At 36.2% G+C, this 21284-nt stretch overlaps 1 protein-coding gene across 1 annotated transcript in view; it reads right to left on the reverse strand.

The window, feature by feature from the left end:
• LOC118746951 (dendritic arbor reduction protein 1-like) overlaps positions 1-21284 on the reverse strand; it is a 101465-nt gene that overhangs the window by 44833 nt on the left and 35348 nt on the right. The window contains exon 5 of the mRNA XM_036480945.1: positions 21042-21101. Within this exon, the coding sequence (XP_036336838.1) occupies positions 21042-21101 (60 nt within the window). The remainder of the gene's footprint in view (positions 1-21041; positions 21102-21284) is intronic.

Consider the following 21284-nt stretch of genomic DNA (forward strand, 5'->3'; position numbering starts at 1 on the left):
ACGCCCGCGTTTCACTTTTAAACCACAACAGCAAAGCATCGTTTTGTGGTCGCAAAATCGCCATTGACTTCGAACATCGGCATAATCAAATCGGTCAGTTGCTTGGTGTTGTGGTATAAACATTAATTAACAGAAAAAAAAGGTAAAACACTAATGCGACACAAATTCTTATTTATGGTGGCAACTTTTTGAAAGTTTTAATTTAAAATTTGAAACAACAGTTTAAAGATGTCAAGCAAGCGCTGGAAATGAATGATTTTAGTTTAGTATACATATATAACTACTAAACACCTACTCGTGATGCAACGAAAAATAAATAAAAAAAACAACCACATAAAAGCTTAGCAATCTTGAAATTACAACACGCCATTTAAATAGTTCCCCATTGAGCCAGCTGACGTTTGTTAAATCTACTTTCGGGCATTGCTGTCAATCAATTTGAGCAGCAGTCGACTAAAACTGCACTTAAAATGCTATACATGTAGCACTTAAGTGGTTATTAATATGACACTTGCAAGCGCTTAGACGCCAACTTAGCGCCAAAATGAGTGCAAATATAAAAATGTATTCATAACAAATATTATAGAATACGCTTTCGTGTAGGTTCGTCACACAGCGCTACTACAACATATTTGGAGAGCGCTACGCTGTTGTTTATGTAAATATGAAGATGCTTCGTTTGCTAGTCTGTGGGTACAGTGTATGTATAAAAGTTAAGAGCTCACTTGTTAGTATTTTTCAAACAAGCGGAGTTTTAGCATAGAGAAGGTATTAAGTTCTTTAAATTTGGTAATAACCGACCAGAATTTCGGAACTGAGTTTTTTTTGTATCTAGTAGTAACAGAACCATTTTATGAAAATGGCAAAAAAGTGTAAGCCAAACGATTAGAACACTAATTTTTTGGATGTGCAACCGCGAAAAAAGAGTGTATCAGCGAGTTCGTGCACGTAATGAATCAAATGCCGTTGCGTCTAGACTATACTATAAGGCAAAATGAAAGGTTTTAAAAAAAAATATTAAGCGATCTGTGTGAAGACATTAGCAATACTCCGTAGGGACTCGCCTACAGGATAGTCATGGAAAAGCTAACACGCACAACGTTGGTTGTGTTTGTGGTTATCCTGTTCTGCTGGCTCAAACTGTACAGGCTTTTTCTCCAGCTCAACCAGTGTTCGTAAGACCACCGCTCCGTGCTCTTGAGAGCAGGCAGAAACCTAGGTACCTTTTTATCAAAGCTACAGGGCCTGATGGTATCCCTGAGATCCCCCAATCCCCATTGGTCGTCAACGGTAAAAATTAATGACATATTAGAATTTTTCAGAGGAGTTGGTTTACTATTAAAAAAATATATATATTTTTTTTACTTTTTGGCTTTGTGGTAAATTTCAAAACAATTTCGAACTCTTGTTTTTAGCAAATAACACACCTCTTACGTCCCGTTTCACTTTTGCGCTTAGGCCCGTCTTTCACCGCTTTTAATGATGCGCTTTTGTAGTCGGTAAAAGAATCAATTAGTTGGATAGTCAGCTGTGTGAGTAATTTCAATATAGAAAAAACATCTTTATTTGACGTGGAGATTTTAAAACGTGCGCAAGTCGAATCGGTTTATCTTTCATATACTGCTTTATGATTTTCTTCCGTTGAGTTTTACCATATTATCGATTGTCTGGCACTTCGTCTCACTCAGCGCTTCTACGAAGGCTTTATTGATTTAGGCGAATTTTATATGCTCGATCCAGCGACGTAACATCTCGGGACGGCTGTTCAGTACTAATAACAAAATGAAAATGAATTTCTTCGGATTTCTTTCAACTTAGTACATTCAATGGCACCGAGAAAATGGGAAATGTTGACCAATAAAGCCCAGTTTCTAGCAGGCGGTGAACTGTCACAAAATAATTTCCAAATACGCCTTTAAACCTAGAAGTACTTCCTTCCTCGAATCGAAGAGCTGTTGACGTGTGTTGTTTACGCATACAACAAATAAGTACGTACTTCCAAGGATAATTCAGCCAAAGAAGTGGAAAAATAATGCCCTTTTGCTTAGTGTATACTATTTCTGACTGTTGCTTGATCAATTTCAGCATTTTATCCAATTGAAAACTTCGCGAATTCCTGCCACATCGCAGTCGGGCAATACAACTGGAAAAAAAACATGCTCGCATTCGTAATATGGATTTGTGAACGTCGAAAGAGTGTTATCGCCGTTTGGATTTACCTTTTCAAAGTTACTGACCCAGGTGGCTGTGACTTTTCTCGTAAAACTTTCACTATATTTGCAACTGCGTGGGCGCAGAAGAGCATGTACGTCCTCGATTTTAATTTTGGATCTAAGGTCTACGTCGGCAGCGTTCTCTAAAAAAAATCAATGTCTTATCGTGCAATTCGAAAGCACGTTTATCATCATCGCTATCAACGGGATTAACCTGTTGAGCGATTTCTGCCTTTGCGATGTAAAGGCGGCACGATCTCGCGAGTTTGCAAAAGTAAACTGTCACAATGCTGCGAAAGCACGAGTTGAAACATCACGAAAAATGAATTAAAATCGATAAATGTATATAATATAAATCAATGTGCAATAATAATCGATATTTCTCCGATAAGCACTCGCGTAAACAATTCATTTCAATCGAAAGACTGCTAGGAATAGAAAAAAATAAATAAAAAAATGCATAGATTTTTACCATTGACGACCTTTGGGACATATATATGTCATATCTTTGAATTTACCAACGGATAAGTAACGGTCGCCAAAGGGCTAATCTTAAAAATTAAAATAAAGGCAGCAAAGAAATAAGGTAGGAAAAGATCACCTAGGAAGTGTTAAGCTGTCTCTTGCGGTGAAAATTTTTCTTGCTGTATGTAGAACCATCCAAAGTTATACAATATAGGTCTGGGAGTGTTCCCTAGTTTGAATTTAATCGATGTTCTAACATAATTTATGTAAAAAAAAGATCCCAGACTCTAAATTTCCATATGATATCAATGCCAGAAAGCGGCTTCAAATATTTTAGTAAAAGCAGGTGGGTTCATCAAAGTTCATTTTATAAATTCTTAAAAATGTAATCAATTATTTGCTTAGTTAATAGACAATTTTAGCTGGGCGACTTGCAAAGCGCATAGATAAGCATTGCAGCGTTACAACGACTTGACAAATCAAAAATCGCTTTGATTTAATGCAACATGAATTAGGTTTCTTACTTGCAACAAAATCAGAAAAGAAAATTTAAAAAAGCTGCTTAAAAAATAATTAATTGCCACAGCGATTTTAGTACTTGCATTTAAAATAAATATGAATAATTAAATTATCAGTTATGCTAGGCTTCAAAATTTTATTACACGTCGGGTACTTTAAGCATGAAATGCATAAACTGCACAATAAACTGAATGCTTTGAAGTTTTGACGTATTTAAACGCTTAAATTACGGCAACAACGACAGTGCGCCGGGGCGTATGAGTACCCAGCATGACACCTGTTATAATATTGTATATAGCCATTGAGCGTAAAGTTAGCTTAATACAAATATAAATATGTATATGTAGTAAGTACATACTTATTTTCTGGGGTACTAAATGGATTCCCAAATCGCCTAAACTGGGCGCAGTTGACCGCTCGATTGGTTTCGAACTGAAAATAAAGGCGCCATTGGTTGCATGGTTAGTTGCACGCCGCAAATGCAAATAGTCGCCTATTTAAATAGGTATGCAGTGCCTTTGTGGCTTCACTGCTTCATTGGCCAGCTTAGTTTTAGCTAGCTGCTTAGTCGTCATATACGTTTATGTTCACGTTGATTGGGTCGAATTGATTTAAATAGCCTTATTGTGGTTAAATTTAGTGACGGCACAAAAGCCTGCGCGCGCGCGCGCGCTCCACACATACAAACCAGCGCGCACTCAAGCGCATGCTCGAAAACTTGCTCATTTATGCTGGTCAAAATATATCGGTTATGGCAATATCAGCGGTATAGCGGGATATCATATCGCGGCGGCGGTGGCGGCGGCGGCGGCATCATTGAGTCACATGCGAATGAGCGCGCTGCGCTGCTGGCACTGACAACACAGTGCAGAGTGCAATGTCAGCTGGCGTTTTGAATTACGCGTCTCAAGCACACACAGAACGCACATACACACACACATCCGCAGATACTCACGGGTTACCTATTTGCTTAGCGTTTTGCCTATTAATGCAGCTTTGACACACATACGACGCTTAACAGCCCGCCAGCCATACTATAACCAATGAACTAGGCAACCAAGCCTTTGGTATGTCAAAATGTTAACCTCAACGAATAGCGAAAAATTCAAATATTACCCACAGCACACATCTATATACACAGCAGAGGAAATTGCGAGCGCAGTTAAAGAAAAAAATTACAGGCAGTGCATTACTGCTGCGATGTGGCACCATAAAGTCAGATGTTGCAAAAAAAAAACTACGAAAAAAATTGCAGTCGACGAAAAAAAATGCCTGGCTGCAAAAGCGTCATTGCAAACTGTCAATTGACGCAGAGCAAACAGTCGCATTGATTGAGTTATGCGCACGCGCATGCGCCGCCACATTTGCCTACGAATCAGCCAGCTAGCCAACCAAGCCGCAACGACGGAAATGCACTGCCGTTTCCTTCTACATGCAGCGGCCGATCTTTTTTTCTGCACTCCAGCAAATTTAATGTTGTGTCAGTATTAAAAATCCAACAAAAAAAATGCAAATATTCAAAAAGTGAAAAATTTAACCTTTTGCCGCATTTCGCATACGAATAATTGTTAAACGCTATTCTAATGGCACTAGCAATGGTAATCGTAGTAATCGCAGCACTTTGGCACTTTGTGTTCGCATGCGAAATGCCAGCAAATTCAAATGAAAATTTGCATTCGTTGCTCGCTACTTTTGACTCATTCGATTTTCTTCTGTTGCATATTTGTTAATATTGTAAGATTTGATAGTTGGCAATTTTACGCTTTACCTTTATTATTATTAAAATTTTTATAAATTTTTCTTCTGATTTTTTTAATATTTTATTTTTATTTTTTGAAATATTTCCTTAGTTGATTGGACGACAGACACGCACGTTGATTTTTGCACAGTTGAAATGTTGATTTACGACGTCGGCTCGAGGGTAGAGGTGAGTTAATCGCAATGCAGAAACGCCGCGGTACTGTGAAATTTTATTTACGATTAAGATTAAATTACAACTGCCACAAAATGCTGTAACTAGTGGGGCAGCCAGTGGGGCGCTGTATGTTTGCAGTTTGGAAGGGTGCTAGTATTGCACACAAAAATATGTACATTTGAATGCTTTAAAATGCAGTTAAGTATTTGAAATTCACAAAGTTTTATGTTAATCTTTTGGGCAGTTGATTTGCGCTCGGCGATACAAGTTGAGTTGTATGCATACACATATGTATGTATAAATGTTGCTTTGACGAGTTGTTCGCAGGTGAGAGATCGATAATGACATTTGTCGCTATTTTGCGAACGATTTAGCATGCGATTCGGGCTACATGTAGCATTTGATTACATTGATTTTGTTGATAAATAGCCTACCGCTGCCTTTTGAGGCTAATTGCTTAGGAAATAAAACAAGATAACAAAGTGAGATAGGCGACAATTTGTATTTTTCGTGTGTACACAGAGAAAATTATGTGCTATATAAACTAAAAGATTGTCACTAGGAAAAGTTTCTAGGCTAAGTGGTGAAAGGGTAAAACTAAAATAAATATTTAGAGTGCGATTTACAGAGCATCTTCTATTAGTTTAATTTATGAAGTTATTTTTTAGTCAGCGTTTGCAAGATAATGCTTAGTATGTGTATACAGATTAAAAGAAGAATTTATTAGCCACCTGCTTCTTCATTGTTTGACTGTTTGTTCAGCTTGATAAACGCTGCAGAGATTCGCCATCCGAAAACTTAGGCTAATTAAAAGCACTTGAGTCTTATTGAGTCACTACTTGAGGGGATGTTTAGATATTCCTCATAGCAGAAGACTACACTGTTTAGTTTGACCAGAGAAGGTTCGCAGGAAGATCTTCATAACTGTGAAGTATCTAGCCCTCATATAACGCCACAATAATAAACACTTTACATTACAGATTGTCTCTGGTGTTTCTATCGGCATTGAGTATTGATCACTTGTGGCCATCATGCATGCCACCATATGAACCTTGGTTAGCTTATTCTTTATTGAATGCTTATATAGGGATGACTACCAGACGGTGAACAATATGAGGCTTCAAGACAATCTTTCCCAAATAGCATATTTTCCAGAATGCTTATGAATAATGCTCGGATATCTTACTTCCTCCGAGAGAGTCATCGTAGTATTATTTTAAAAAGGATTTCGATTTTCTCCTACTGGACTTGTCTAATCCTGCGAACTTCTTAAAGTTGACCATTAATATTACTGCTGTGTCCTTACCTGAAAGAATGGGGCCTTTGAATTCTACACTACAGGCCCATATCGTGCTGCCTCTTGGATGCCCAATGCTTCTACTTAATGTGTACTGCATTTATCGGTTATTAGAGTAAAATGCAATTTCAGGTAAGGTGAATAAAAACCAGCTCAGATTCTTTCTTCCATTCAGGAGTCATCTGTATAAAATTGTATGGCTTAAGGGTCGATTCTGTTTTGTATGTATCATAATATCGGTACTGAAAGGTATCAAGATAATAACGTGACTAGGGTAGCAGATCCAAAAATCCATCAGCTGGACATTTTAGGCTTTACTGCTGCAATAATGGTTATCTTTCGAGTATGACCAAGACCATTTCTGTTCAAATTTAAGTAGTCTAAATATTTACAGCATTCACGGACGTGGGATAAATGGCCACCGATAACATCATCGGGAAAATAACTATTCCTATGGGAGTTGAGTTTACTTCTAAAGCGTAATGTTTTTTTAATAATTATATCGCATAACAGTCTAAGGGAAATTACTCTGAACCATTAGTGCAACGAGATCCGCTTACGAAATTGAAGCATGCGCTGGCATAGCTGATTCGTTATTATTACCCATAGCAGCAGAAGGATGATCCACCCCTCCCTGTGAGGTGCCTCTGTGACTGCTGTCTTAATCATAATTCACCTTAGTCGCTGCGGGTGAGCTGTTTGTGAAAGAGCCCAACCAAGTATATTCCTAACCAAATTATTGCCATGGCTGATGTAATTGCTGTTAATTGCCCCTGCCATGCTGAAGATTGCTTTCAGGGTGTATTCCTTAATTTCGAGTGAACTCTCGGCTATTGATTGCAAAGAATAAAGAGCTGTGCCTTTACAGTTGGTATGGTGGGAAGATTATATGTGGATTTCCAAAATTCTCTTAAGTGTTTTTAATAGATATGATAACAGACCTTTTAGCTCAGAGGCGCTTGTTTTTGTATGGGAGACCAGTATTTGATATAAAAACCAGCTCAAACTCTCTCAGTAGCGATAAAATATAGCAAACCTTCTGACGGCTGATGAAGAAGGTTCTCAAATATGGTTTAATACAATTCAAGGAATATTGTAGTTGAAATGGTAAATCCGAACAGGACCAGAACTTGATATAGCCCCACCAAGTTTACTCTCACTTATATTTTAATAATAAATTCTTGTAGTTCCCTTAGACTCTGTAGTAAATTTTTTACACAGACACAGGACTACAGATCACACTGAATCAAAGCTTGAGAGCAAATAACGTTATTTGAAGTAGATACTCAATTTTCAAAAGCGTGTACTTTATGACTCACCTTCATTTCATCATTGTGCTCTTCAAATCCAGTAACATTTTTCAAATTAAAAAATAAAATACACGCCCTAGTTGCTACTAGTTTTATTTTTTAACAAATAATGTTTTAACACTCTTTTAAATGCACAAAGCTGTGAAACACAGTGGTAATCAAATTATTTTTTTAACTCTATCTGCCACATGGTATTGAATGCATCAAAGCGCACAACAAAGCACAAGTGCACATTGGCAAAATAAGTACCATGGCTACGTTTATAGCCATTGTTATAGTGATTTGGTTGCCGATTATGCTTACGAATACGGTACGGTGTTGTGTTAACGCTGTGCGAAATTATGGCAAAGTGGCCAACACTTTGGAAGCTCATAAAAATTCTCGTAATCATCGCAGCATCGTTAAAATCACTTGAAGCAAACACAATTAAATTATACATAAAAATACAATGCTGGTACATATACATATATACATATATATGTTTGCATATACACTATTGTGTGCCAAATAAGAAAATGACCCACGTGTGGTTTATGGAGCGCATTGTTTTGTCAAAAGATAGTTGAGTGGCGATATAATAAAAGAAGCCACATAAATTGCATTAAACGCACATTCCTGTCTTTTAGTGAACACAATAAATCAGTATGAATAATAGTTTGATGGAATTCCCCAATTTTTTTGGAGGATAAGTGTTAAACTTTTTTTTGTAAATTTTAATTGGAAAATAATCAGGTGAAGATTGTTGCTGAAATTTAATATATATAAGCCCAATTTTCGTACTTAAATGATGATTTGGGTAGAACAGACGATATGAGTACATACCGATCTCAATTCGCATATACAAATTTATAATTACCGTTAATTTCTTCATGATCCAGTGATCGGACCTTAACCTTTGTCGATAAAAAAATAATTATCGAAATCGAGGCGAAAGATATATCGATAAAGGTAGATAACAATATCGATAATAACATCGATACTCGAATTTATTAAAAAAAAAAATTAAGATATTGATTTATTGGACCACCGAAACGCATACTTGGTGGACCTGATTAAATGAAAGAAAATAACATTTTTAAAACCCCTCCCGAAAAAATATCTGCGTTCGCCCCTGATCTCTCCACTTATATCATAACATCAAGAAGCAGAACACGAATTGGAGGAGAAGCTCGGCCAAACACGTAGAAAGCGTTTGAGCGCCAAACATTAATTTACTGGTATCAATTAGGATATCCGCAATAACACAGGGGGTTTCCTTAAACTGGTAAAAGGTTTTAAAACTTCGAAAAACATATAATGAGAGGTGAAAATTTTTATGAAATTATAAGAAAAAGGGTTTGTTCGATTAAAAAAAAAAACGGTTTATAAATCAATATTTCAAAAAACCCATCTATAGATGTCCAAAATAGACTGGTGGAAACCGGGTTGAAAAAAACCGACTCAGTCACTCTAGCACCCTTACATTTTCCCGCCGCCTCCGAACAGTAAAGTATTTTATGAGAAGCACTTTTCAAGGCAGAATTACACTCCCTGGTTTGCCATTGCCGGACGAGGTCGATCACTTTTAGAAATTGTTTCCCATAATTTTGGATGTTACTTGGTCCAGGCATCAAACTCAGGTCTTGCGGAGTGGACCGGCTAGTAAATATGCTATGGGGACTCCTCTGACCATATTCGATCTAATGTTGGAAGGAGTGGTGTCTAGCCAGCTCAGCTAGCGCTGGGCGAAATCTTTGGAAGGCAAGGTGGCTCCGGTAAGGGGTAGGGCATTAAGCTAAAATGGGCCGCTAGAAGTCTTAACTGGTCAAAGAAGCAAAGCTTAAAATCACCAAAGTCACGCACTTAAACAGCTTCAGGGAAGACCTGTAGGTGGTATCTGCTCAGCGGCTGCCCAGTTTCCGCGAGATGTGGGTCTTAATAAATACTCTGGCGTTCGATTATTTTTTCCTCCTGGGTGGAGATTATGTAACCAGTTAGCGACAAGTTACGGATTGCTATCCGACTTGTTTACATAAATATAATCATATCATGTGTCAACAAAAGCGAAACCGATCCGAAAATCGTCGCTAACTGGTTACAGTATCTTCGCCCTGATGAGGTTTAAGGTTTTAATCGCTTGGGAAACTTTTGTGTGCTGGCACGAAGAGTTTTTTTTTATTCTCAGCACATAAACATAAATGCTATATCCTCTTTCTTGCTTTATATCCTATTTGACTACTTTTTTACAGTCTCTGGTTTACTCAATCCGAAAAACTTTTAATGATCTTACTAAATTTCGTGAAATTTTCTAATTATTTTAAACCGAAATTCAAAGTAACTTCAATCATATAGGTCATATATTTTGTTAATCTCTCATCACGTCTGTCTAAGGCTAAGCGATCGTTTTTCTTAGAGCTGCATATCGTTGGCTTAGTTCGCAAACGTGCTAAGTCCACTTTTTATGTAAATTGAGATTTTGATGCAGTTAGATAGCATAACTGAAAATACATCATTACCAAAAAAGATAATTACCGTAATGTCGTTTTTACTTGTTGTTATGCATTGGTACGCAAATGTGCTAAGTCCAAAAAAATCAAAAAAATATATATACACGTCTGTTCGTGTACACGATAACTCGAGATATCTCAACGAAATTTGGTATGTAGGTTGCCCTTTATCCAAGGTAAGTTGGTATTAAAAATGGGCGAATCTGAATGTAACCACGCCCATTTCCGATATAAAGGTATTTTCTAAAGATGCAAAAACTACGATATTTCAGTAAATATTGGATGCAAATTGTTCAAAATTAGTATGTGAAGTAGAATTTTTGTAAAAAATATTATTGTGCAATTTTTGGAAAATGGGCGTGACCCCGCTCACCTATTATGAAATGCTGCATCTCAGTAGCCCATTCACCAAACTCGGTACGAGCCTTATTTAGGGTCTAGCTAAGAAATCTGTTGAAAATCTAATTCACTTAAAATCGATGATCGCGATAACCACTCAGCAGAAAATTAGATTATCAGACATGTTGTGCAAATCGTACGATCTCAAATCGGTGCGATTTACAAAATCTATTTCGGAGGATATATAACAAAGAGGGAAAAATTTGGCGCTAAATCGATGGACATAACGTAAATGATGTGTTTCTAGCAGTTTCCATTTGAAACATTTAATATTTTGATTAAAAATATACAACATTACTTTGCAAATCGAACCGATTTGAAATCGTACGATTTGCAGAACATGCCTATATGATACATTTTTGGATAATGGGCATGGCGCCCCCCACTTATGACCACAAATTTGTAACTCGGTAACCGATTTATCAATTTCTACCAAACTCTGTGTACTTAATAAACCCGGACGGAAAAGCAATTCGTTGAAAATTATTCAAATCGGACCAAAATTACATTCGCTACCCGTATATCTAACGGTAAATTTCAGATCTCTTAATCTCTTAACAACAAATAAGACTGCGTGACACCGCCCAATTTATGACTACAAGGTGTATTTCGGTAGCCACTTTAGCGATTTCTACTAAACGTGGTTCAATTATTTCATTGAGTTTAACTCAGGATATTATCGAAAACGTTTGAAATCGGGAAAAAGACCCTGCTTACGACAGTATTTGATACCTGCGCCGGGTAGATAGAGTTCGGTTTCGCCCAAACTTTACCTCTTTACTTGCATTTAATTATTTTCTTTTATAAATGGTACATAAATTTACGACTTAAAATTGTTATTTTTGTTAATAGCAATGAAATAAAACTGTATTAGGTTATAATTCATTTTAAAATAATAAAATATATTTAAAGTAAACAATTAAATCTTTTAACAATAAAAAATAATGGAAACAAGGTTGATAGAAAATGTGCTAAGTCCACATTAAAAGAACAAAATCTTAAAGAGAAAATGTGGTAAGTCCTAAAAGAGCCTATAAGTCTGCAACAGCTTTATTTTGAAATTGGCCGATTATTGGTACTAAAACAAGACGAACTAAGGAATAAAACTGCATTTACAGATTAGAAAAATATTGACAACAAAAAAAGTTAGACGGTTTTTTGTCCCTCCTGAAAAATAAAAAAAAAATGGACTTAGCACGTTTGCGAACTAAGCCAACGATATGTATATCCCACAAATCAGTTTAAGTAATCTGATACTTTTTCGAGCTCAGCCCAATATTTCATATAAACAAAAATATGTTTTATTATGCCTACTCTCCAGTCATCGTTGCTCGCTTCAACGGCTATGCTGCGCCTTCTCACCACTTAACCCAATTTTGAAGCGTCGCATTAAGCTGCAACTTGTGCGCGTGCGCATCAAGCAATTTAACACACTGACCCACAAAAGAATAGCCGTAATCCTTAAGAACCACAAAATCAAGAAAACTGCACACTAAAAGGCTCACCTCCGTTGATTAACGAACTACCAAATGAACCAAGCGACCAAAACCATCAACAACCTAGCAACAAAAGCGATAAACCGATCAACCGACCAACCGACAAGCCGAACAACTGCCTGACCACACGAATGATTAGGCAAGCAAGTGTGCAACAGAACACCGCCCATGCAGGATGGGTTGGTTGTGGGCATGATTATTGCCATCGTCATCTTCATCGCTGCTCTAGCTGTAGTTGCTGTTGTTCAAACTCGCAGTTGCTTGCGTTTGAAGTTGTCGCTCACGTTATGCCATCACGGCAGCGGCTATCTTTGCAACTTGCTGCTCAGCTGCCCAGCTGCCAACATGAACGAGCTACTACGAGTTCATACAATTCAATTCAATTTCATTTCTGGATCTTGTGGCCTGAAATGGTGTTGCTGTGTTGTGTTGGTGGTTAGTTGGTGGTAAATCGTGAGTTGTGATTTTGCGCGCATGCGCGTACACTTGCGCCAAACCGTATGCACAAACACACACACCCATCTACACAAACGTGCACGGTCACAGCTGCCAGCACCAGAAACCAACTACCGAGGTGAGGGCATCATTGTTGCAGATGATGAGCAAACTCATTCGCAGATTTATTTCATTTTATTGGCTGGTGAGTTGGTCAAAAGTGTACATACATCGGCCACTTGGTTTAATTTACCAATCGTGATTTCAAGTAAGTAAGGCAGCATGAAAATGAAACAAAACAAGTAGAAGAAGAAGAGAGAAAAAATAATAATAACAACGAACGCTTCAGTCAGTGACCACAAAGTTGCATCATAAGACGCGCGCGCATGTGCTGAACAGATAAAAGCAAAGGAGCTTGTGGTAATGAATGGTGATGCACTTCTGCTGCTTGGAAAGAATAAATAAAACACAAAAAGTGGAGACTAGGTGAAATATTGCAGGCGTTGATGGTTGATGGGTTGGCTGTTTTCTTGGTGTGTTGTGATCATGATTACTGACACGCGGCAATTTTGTGCCACAATACACTTGCTAAAGGCGGAAGTAATGAAGGAAATGATGAGGGGAACTACGGGTGTACACTGTACAAAGTTATATAGCTGGGCACAATGAGCGGTGAAGAAAGTGTGCACATTAATGAGTAGGATTTTATTGCACAAATATACATAAACACATATATGTTCATTAGACTGCATCACTAAAAAAAGTTGCGGTTTTTCCGCTGGGATTATAAAATTTTTTATATTCTAAGACTTTCACCAAAATTATTTGGGAATAATATTAAGATTTAAGTGAGCTGGACCGATTTGAAAATACCTCCAAAAATGGAGTTTTTTATGAATAAAAATAGTTTCGTAAAGAACTTTTTGAAAAAAAGTCCCCTCAGATGACAAATCAGATTAAGCTTAAAAAAATCTGTATAAAAATATTTAAAAATCTTTTCAACGGAATCGTAAGAATGACATTTTTTATGCTGTTTTTTTACTTTTTTCAAAGATTGATTTACGAAAAACTTGAATAACTGGGCCAAAACTATTCTGATTTAGACTTATGGGATCTCAGTATAAAGGTATTTTCACATTGATTTTATTTCTGTCCAAAAAAAAAATCATTCGTGTCCCAATTTTTTTTTTTCAAATACCAACACCTCTTAATTCAACTTTGAATGACGTTCGTTGATCTTACCTTTCTCTTTCATCCTTTGAATGAGTTTATTAGCAAAGAAATAAAAAGGGTGAGAAAATACCTTTCCACCGACACCTCGTAAGTCTAAATCAGAAGAGTTTAGGCTCAATTATTCAAGTTTTTCTTATACCAATCTTTGAAAAAAGTTAAAAAACAGCATCAAAAATCTCATCATGCGATTTTTTTTTTAATTTTTTAAAAATATTTTTATGCAAATTTTTTATGCTTAAATCGTTTTGTCATTTGAGGGGATTTATAAAAAAAAAATTTAAGAAACTAAATTTAAATTGGTCCAGCTCACTTAAATCTTAATATTTTTTCGAAATATTTTGGTGGAAGTCTTAAAATATAATAGATTTTATAATTCCAATGGAAAAATAGTACCGATTTTTTTTTGTATGGGGAGTGATGCAGTCTAATGTTCATATGTAAGCTTATAGGCATAAATGTTCATTAGTACATATATATGTATATAATTTATAACGGTTGAAGTTACCAAAATGTAATATGTATTAGTATGAAGATATGTACAGCTGCTTGATTTTTTTTTAAGTAAATAATTTAAAAATTTAAAAGATCTATCAAGCTACCTGAGCGAATGTCTTGCCACAATCCGCACCAAAGCAAAAGGTTTTTCAAGGTCTCACTCTATTGTAGCCCCAGCCCGGTGGAAACCAAGGATGAGACCACGCGCAAAGATCACATCTTTGACGCCTGGAGCATATCTTCGAGTGCTGCCCTCTTCACGAAATTGTGCTCGCCAATTTCAATGCCAGCATGGACAATAAAGAGATCTTGGGCCCATCCGTCGGAAAATTCATCCTCCACGGCGGAACGCATACTATAACAGACTAAGGTTGATAGACTTCGCTGGGGCCCCAAACATGGTAGTATGCAGTACTAAGCATAAGCAAGCGAGCAACTCAGTTGGTCGAGTTGTAACAGATAGTAGGCATGCTTCCAGTATTTTGGATGTGCGCATACGAACATATCGAGGGTCAGACGTCAGCGTCTTTGCCACGCGACTCTCACACCTGGGGGTCTACACTGTATTGCGATTTGAAAAGCAAATCATTTGAATGTCGAGTACTTGGCTCTATTTGTTTGTATTAGTTCGAGTCGCATTGAGTTTCCAATCGCTATATCGAGTAGACCGCTTGCTCTCTCAAAGCACTCTTCAACAACTCCACATATGCGAGAGGTTAAGCACATATTTCGCTCGTTACGTACTGTGCACCGAAGAAGTAGTCGGATTTCACCAAGTCTTAAAGAACAACTGGGCTGTGGCATGGGTGCAGAGCAATGTTGCCAGCTTCACAGCTTTAACAGAAAATTAATATTTTTTTAGACAAGCCTGTAGTTGTTTAAATTACCTCCTATTTAGTATAAATCATAGTTTTTTCGATATTTCAGATTTGAAGCAATGAATTAAAATTTCGCTTTTTTTCTACTTTTTTTTTTTGTTAATAAATTTCTATTATAAAAGGAGAATATGAAGGATCAGCACTTGCTTATTTGAAACAATTAGTTTTAGCTGTAATTTTTAATCCAATCGCCACAGCAAGTGTGGAAAGAATACTTTCCCAAGTCAACTTGAATAAAACAAGAAAAAAAGTAGAAATATATACATATACATATATATTTTTTTATTTTTATTTTTTGGTCGAAAATACAGTTTTCTCCATTTCCATTAAATGTATTTAATAAATAAAAAAATTCATGAAAACAAATGATTATTTCCGGACTTATGCGTACTTTTGTCTCGCCAACCCTCAAAACTAGTGTAAAATTAAAAAGTTATTTTAAAATCATGGCCCTGTTTGGCAGCGTGCTTGTGTGAAAAATAGAAAAAAACACAACTACTTCAAAAAAATATGACATACCAAATAAAAATAAAACAAATTTCAACACAGAGTACGAGACTAAACCTAAAAACGTCAATTTATATTGCAGCACAGTATCAAGTCGGTCTCTGGGTTAATTCGTCGATACCGCTAAAACTGCCTGCGGGCGATCAATTGAGTAATAACTTCACTAACTGCTGCTGCCGAGACAATTGATTTATTTTAGTTAACGCCACATGTCGTTGGCAAATACACACAAATACATTATCACGTACGATACAAATGACTCTTAAATCCATGGAGGCACATTAGACTGCTCCACCTTATAAGCAATCAAAAAAAAAAAAAGAAGTTCGGCGTACACCCATGAGTCTAAATTATTTTTGCCAGGAAATTTTTTTTTTTTTTTTGCCGCATCAAAGCGAACCACTATACGACGTTTTCATTTTTTTTTCTGGAGAATTGATGAAACCAAAGTCTGGGTTGTATATAGAAAAGTAATTTCTCGGTTTTCCCAGTTTGGCGATTTTAAGCGCTTTTCTTTATCGATTTGAAGTTGGTGGTCGCAGAGCAACATTTAAAACCATTAAAATTGATTTAAATGCAAAAATTATACTAACAAAAGGAATTTCGAGGTACGTGGAATTAGGATTTGCAGTTTATTTTTACAAAAAGACGGCCGCTGGGGTGCTCTTTGAAAAAAAAAACATGGTAGAAACATGCAGGTAAAGTGCTAGCAATGTTTCTCAACAATGTTGCTAAGCAATGTTTTTTCGTGTTCTATTGCCTAAAAGCGCAGCAAAGCGTACCCAGCGGCCGTTTTTGGTAACACTAAATTGTAAATTCAAATTCCTCGTACCCCTAAAATTTTTTTGATAATATAAATATTTGCATTTAAATAAATTTGAATTCTTTTAATGCTGCTTTGTAACCACTAACTTAATTGAAAAAAACGCACAAAATCGCCAATTTGTGAAAAACTGAGAAATTACTTTGTGATTGTCAAAATTTTGTATTTTGCTAGTGAGTGAAAACCTGAGGGTTTTTGTATTTTCTCTCGGCCTTTTTCTTTTGGAGAAGAATTGCTTAGATTTGACAATGGCCCGTCAAAAGCAAAAACAAAATACAAGTTTTTTTTTTTAATTTGTCGAATTCATACCACCTTAAGTGAACTAGCCTTGGGCCGAATCTTAAGTTTTTCGGTGTCATCTACATTCGGCAAAAACGATTTTTTTTTAAAACGTCTACTGGAATAAGAAATATTTCATTAGCAAAAGTTTAATGCTTTTTCATGAGCTTTAATTTATTGACATTGGGGTAGCCTTCTATGGTGATAAGGACTGAGATTTGGTGGGTAAGTACTTCAACGAGGTACTTGTGGCTAAAGAACTTTGGAACAAAAAAATTGTATGCTCGAGACAAGAACACCGATATATTTTAAGATCCGATATGACGAAAAATATAAAAAGGTGACAGCTACGTTTAGTACAGTCAATCTGGCTCTATATGAAGGTGTACCTGGAAAAAATTCCACACAGAATTTGTTGAAACTTTACTTCTACAAAAACTACTTCACGGTGATTTGAAAAATGAAATCGCTTTTTTTGTACCGGACACTAATTTCGAAAAATCCCGGTTTTTAGGACCGCTTACCAGTTAAAAAAAATGATCACAGCCATTTCTTTTATTATGATTTTTTACAAAATTAAATCGCTTTACTGTACCGGTTACTGACTTTGAAAAATCCGAAATTTTAGTACCGGTTACCAATTTCGTAAGAATTTAATGTATATTTATAAGAAGTAGCGTCTCCACATATTCATGAGAAGATGAACTGGAAAGCGAAATAAAAAACCGATTTCATTTTGGAAATAACTATGATAAAATAAATGGACATAATTATTCGGATTTTCTCAAAATTGTTAACCGGTTCTAAAAACCCGGGTTTTTTCAAAATTGGTAGCCGGTGGAGAAAAAAATAATTTCATTTTTGAAATGACCGTGAAATAAGCTTTGTAGATAATTGCCAACAATTTTTAACTAATTAAAAATATTTCCTGTCCATTTGAGAGGTAAAACATTTTCTTGTTTTGATTAAAATAGTTTTTTGAACAGCATGGTACCATTTTTATCGCGTATGGAGTTTTTCCATATTAAGTGCTATGTTGACTGCACTAGTTCGGCAAAAAATATATTCGCCGAACTTTTTTTTCGGTGCGGTCTAATGTACGCACATACAAATTTATGTATAAATAAGCAAAATATTTGTGCTGAATCAAATGGTAAATATGTAATATATATCTACACATGTTTATCACTACAAGTACATATAGAAGTAACATGCAGCAAAAATAGTTCATGCAGCGACAAACATATCTAATGTACACACATATGCATGTACTTACACACTATGTACGTTCTTACTCTGCTTATCCATGCACATTTTGCATTCAAAAGTATTACCTTTACCTCTGTACATATACTATTCGTTGTTGGCAGTTGGATTAATTTTGAAATATGGCTAATAGATTGCGGTTAGGGTAGGCCATAAGCGTCAAATAGCAACTGCTGTAACAACGCTAACAGCAACCAACAACAACAACAACAACTGCAAAACAGGAATGCCAACAAATAAATTACAAAGGAAAGCATTAGCAGCATCAGTATCTATCAGCCATAGCAGCAACGAGTGTAGCAAAAGCCCAGACAGCAGCCTAATACAGTAAAAATAGCACGAAAAAAAATAAACAGCAATTGTTGCAAGCACACTCAGGCTGAGAGTACAAAAGCAGCTATTAAGGCAACGTTTATTGTGTACTTAAAACATTTTAGCGTTGCGGTGAAGTGCCGCTAACTGTAATATCTATGTCTGCTGTAAGCTTTACTGCTTTACTATGCAAATGGCTATACATATGTTTGTATGTAGGTATGTTTATGCTAGTATTATAGTGTGCATATTTTTGATTTATTGGCAAAATGTTAATATGGAAAATGATATTGCGGCAATATAACGAGCGGCAAACTTACGTGCCTACACTGTACTACTTTTGTAGCAGTTTTTTAATAATGTTGTTAACTGAGCTGCTGTCGCTGCAACTACTGTATCTGTCACACACAAACATACTACTTACATAGATACATATGCGCGCGAAATTGGCTATGAGCAAATGGTAATTTTACAAGCGCAACCGCATTAGGATATTTCATAAATCAAAGAAATTGATTATGCTCCTCGTTATTCCGCGGCAAAGACTAGTGTAGGTAGATGTGAATTGTTCAGCTAAATTTTACAAAAAAAAATTGTTCATTGAAGAGAAAAAAAACTTTCATGGTAAAAAACTAAAAGAAGACCGGCAGCTTTAGGGAAATTCTTCCCCTGGAATATTTTGAAAATAAACCATAGGCATGCTGTTTTGGACTCGGCCATAATCGCTTTGGTAGCTACAGCGTCAATAAAGAAGAAGAAGATAATGTCAAATTGGTTTATGAGCTCAAACAGCTCATCGTTTCACTATCTGTAGTATTCTGCAAGGCCTACGCGTAAAGACCCTAAAATATCCCACAGAATCCTGTTGTCGATTCCTCGACTTCGTCGCACATTGTCATCGATCACTAGATTGGTGTGGTGGTTAGGGATTCTCCCTTTTATGGAACATTCCTGAATTTGCCTTAATTTCTGAAAAAGTATTCATGCGCTTATCCTGTCGGCCAGATTTGAAAAAAACGGGCAACTTTTTGTTGAAAGCAAAAATCGCTTGGCCTTTCAACTTATCCCTTTCAACGAAGTTGGTCGGCTGCCAACTTTGGATTCAACTAATGGCCTTTAAAAGCGCAAGAGTAGCCAACACGCTTTTTGTTATAAGTAGCTCAGTTATGCCTCTCACCAAATTGACCGTTTACAATCAGTTATTTAGCTGTAGGTAGGTGGCGCAGGTGTGGAGTTATTATGCACGTTAGTAGCAATATGGGAAATATACCTATAAAAAGTGGGCCCGATAGGTGGCTCCAAAATAGAGTTGTTTAAATTTTTGTGTGAACCTATTCGTTCTTCTGTTCCTATGAATTATAAAATTTTTTAACAGTAGGTATATCACTCCACCTAACAATATTAGTGACCTAGACGAGCAAATGGCGATGATGAACTTGAAAAATCTATCGGGATGGCGTGTTTGAAGTTCAAACTTTGAACATAGTTATTGGAAATATATAAAAAAAGAGAAAAGTGAAATTTTCACAATTGAAATATACGCGTAAAATGGTGTTAAGGCTAACAGACAGCTGACAAGTGTATTTATCAAACTAGGAACCGCTATAAAGCTTCCAGGCCATGAGGGCTTTCATGGAAGCGAACGTGCTGATCCTCCCGCGAAAAATTGTGCCCAATTGAGCTTGTATGGCCCTCTGCTCTTCGCTGGTTTATCCAAGGAATATCGGAACTTCTAAAGAAGCAGGCGGATTCCGAGGTTGCAGTCCACTTGCCTATGTTAAATGGTAAAAGGAAGACTACTAGATATAACAATGACCACTGGAAACTTAAAGGGCACTCGAGAAAAGGTACTCTCTTTGTGGACATTTGGAACATTTCAGTAAGCAGACTTCGACTTATACAACTTGAAGAAGGAATATCGTATGGATGATGAACAGCCAAATCGGCATAATGAGGTGCAATTCTATTCCACGTTTGGTTAGTTGAATTTCTCTTCAAAATAAAAGCAGCAAGGGAGCCTTAATAAATGTATTTAAAGTTAATACGAATAAGGAAAATTAGCAAGAATTAAATCATTAAAAGAAAAAAATTTGGCGCTTAAGTAATTTATCAATATTGACCTAGATTTAATTAAATTTATAAAGTTTTTGCATATAAGATTCTTTGAAATTTCTGCCACAAATTCATGGAATGTTAATACGAGTACATTCATATGATTAGTGTGTGTATATATTATACATAGCTTTCACAGCTATTATATAGGTCAACACCAAGCGTGAGATAATATGCTAACAACTATTTAGTATATTTACTGAGGCCTCTTCGCTTATAGGTTTTGAGCCACTGAAGGCGTACGATATACTTTGTATCTTTTTTTCGATTTTGTATTTTTTCGAAACACCATGAATTTTACATTTACCACAACTGCTTTGAACACCTTCGCTGTGGCATAAAACTTCACGCTACTTAAGTTTTGTTTAATTTAAATTAATTAGCAACAATATTGATCATAAATTATGGGCCTGAAAAGAAAGGCACTTTATAGATCGCTAAATTGAGTGTGGCGGCAAGAGCGCACAAAAAAGGAAAGAAAGGGCTTAATAACTACACGAGTGCAGACACTCTTAGGTTTAAATTTGTGTAAATATTTATAGTACTAAATGCATAGGTGTGTGTATGTATGGGTAAATATAAATCGATTTCAGGCACTTACCCGTATGTATACGCTGGTGCGCCTTCAGGTGTGAGCTCTTCGTATAGACCTTCGTACAACCTGTAAGCAAATATTGCGAAAAAGATAAATTTTTAGTGAAATCTTTTTTGTTGCGATTGTGATGTGGGAAACAAATTTGAACAAAATGAGTATACAAATAAATTCAGTGTGGTAAATTAAAATTAGCTGCGGTTACGCCGCTGCGGTGAAACTGGCTTAAAATATGAGTACATATATATATAT

This window comes from Rhagoletis pomonella, unplaced genomic scaffold (assembly GCF_013731165.1).
Source record: "Rhagoletis pomonella isolate Grant_MI unplaced genomic scaffold, Rhpom_1.0 Rhpom_scaffold_00011, whole genome shotgun sequence".
In the NCBI taxonomy this organism is placed as follows: Eukaryota; Metazoa; Arthropoda; class Insecta; order Diptera; family Tephritidae; genus Rhagoletis; species Rhagoletis pomonella.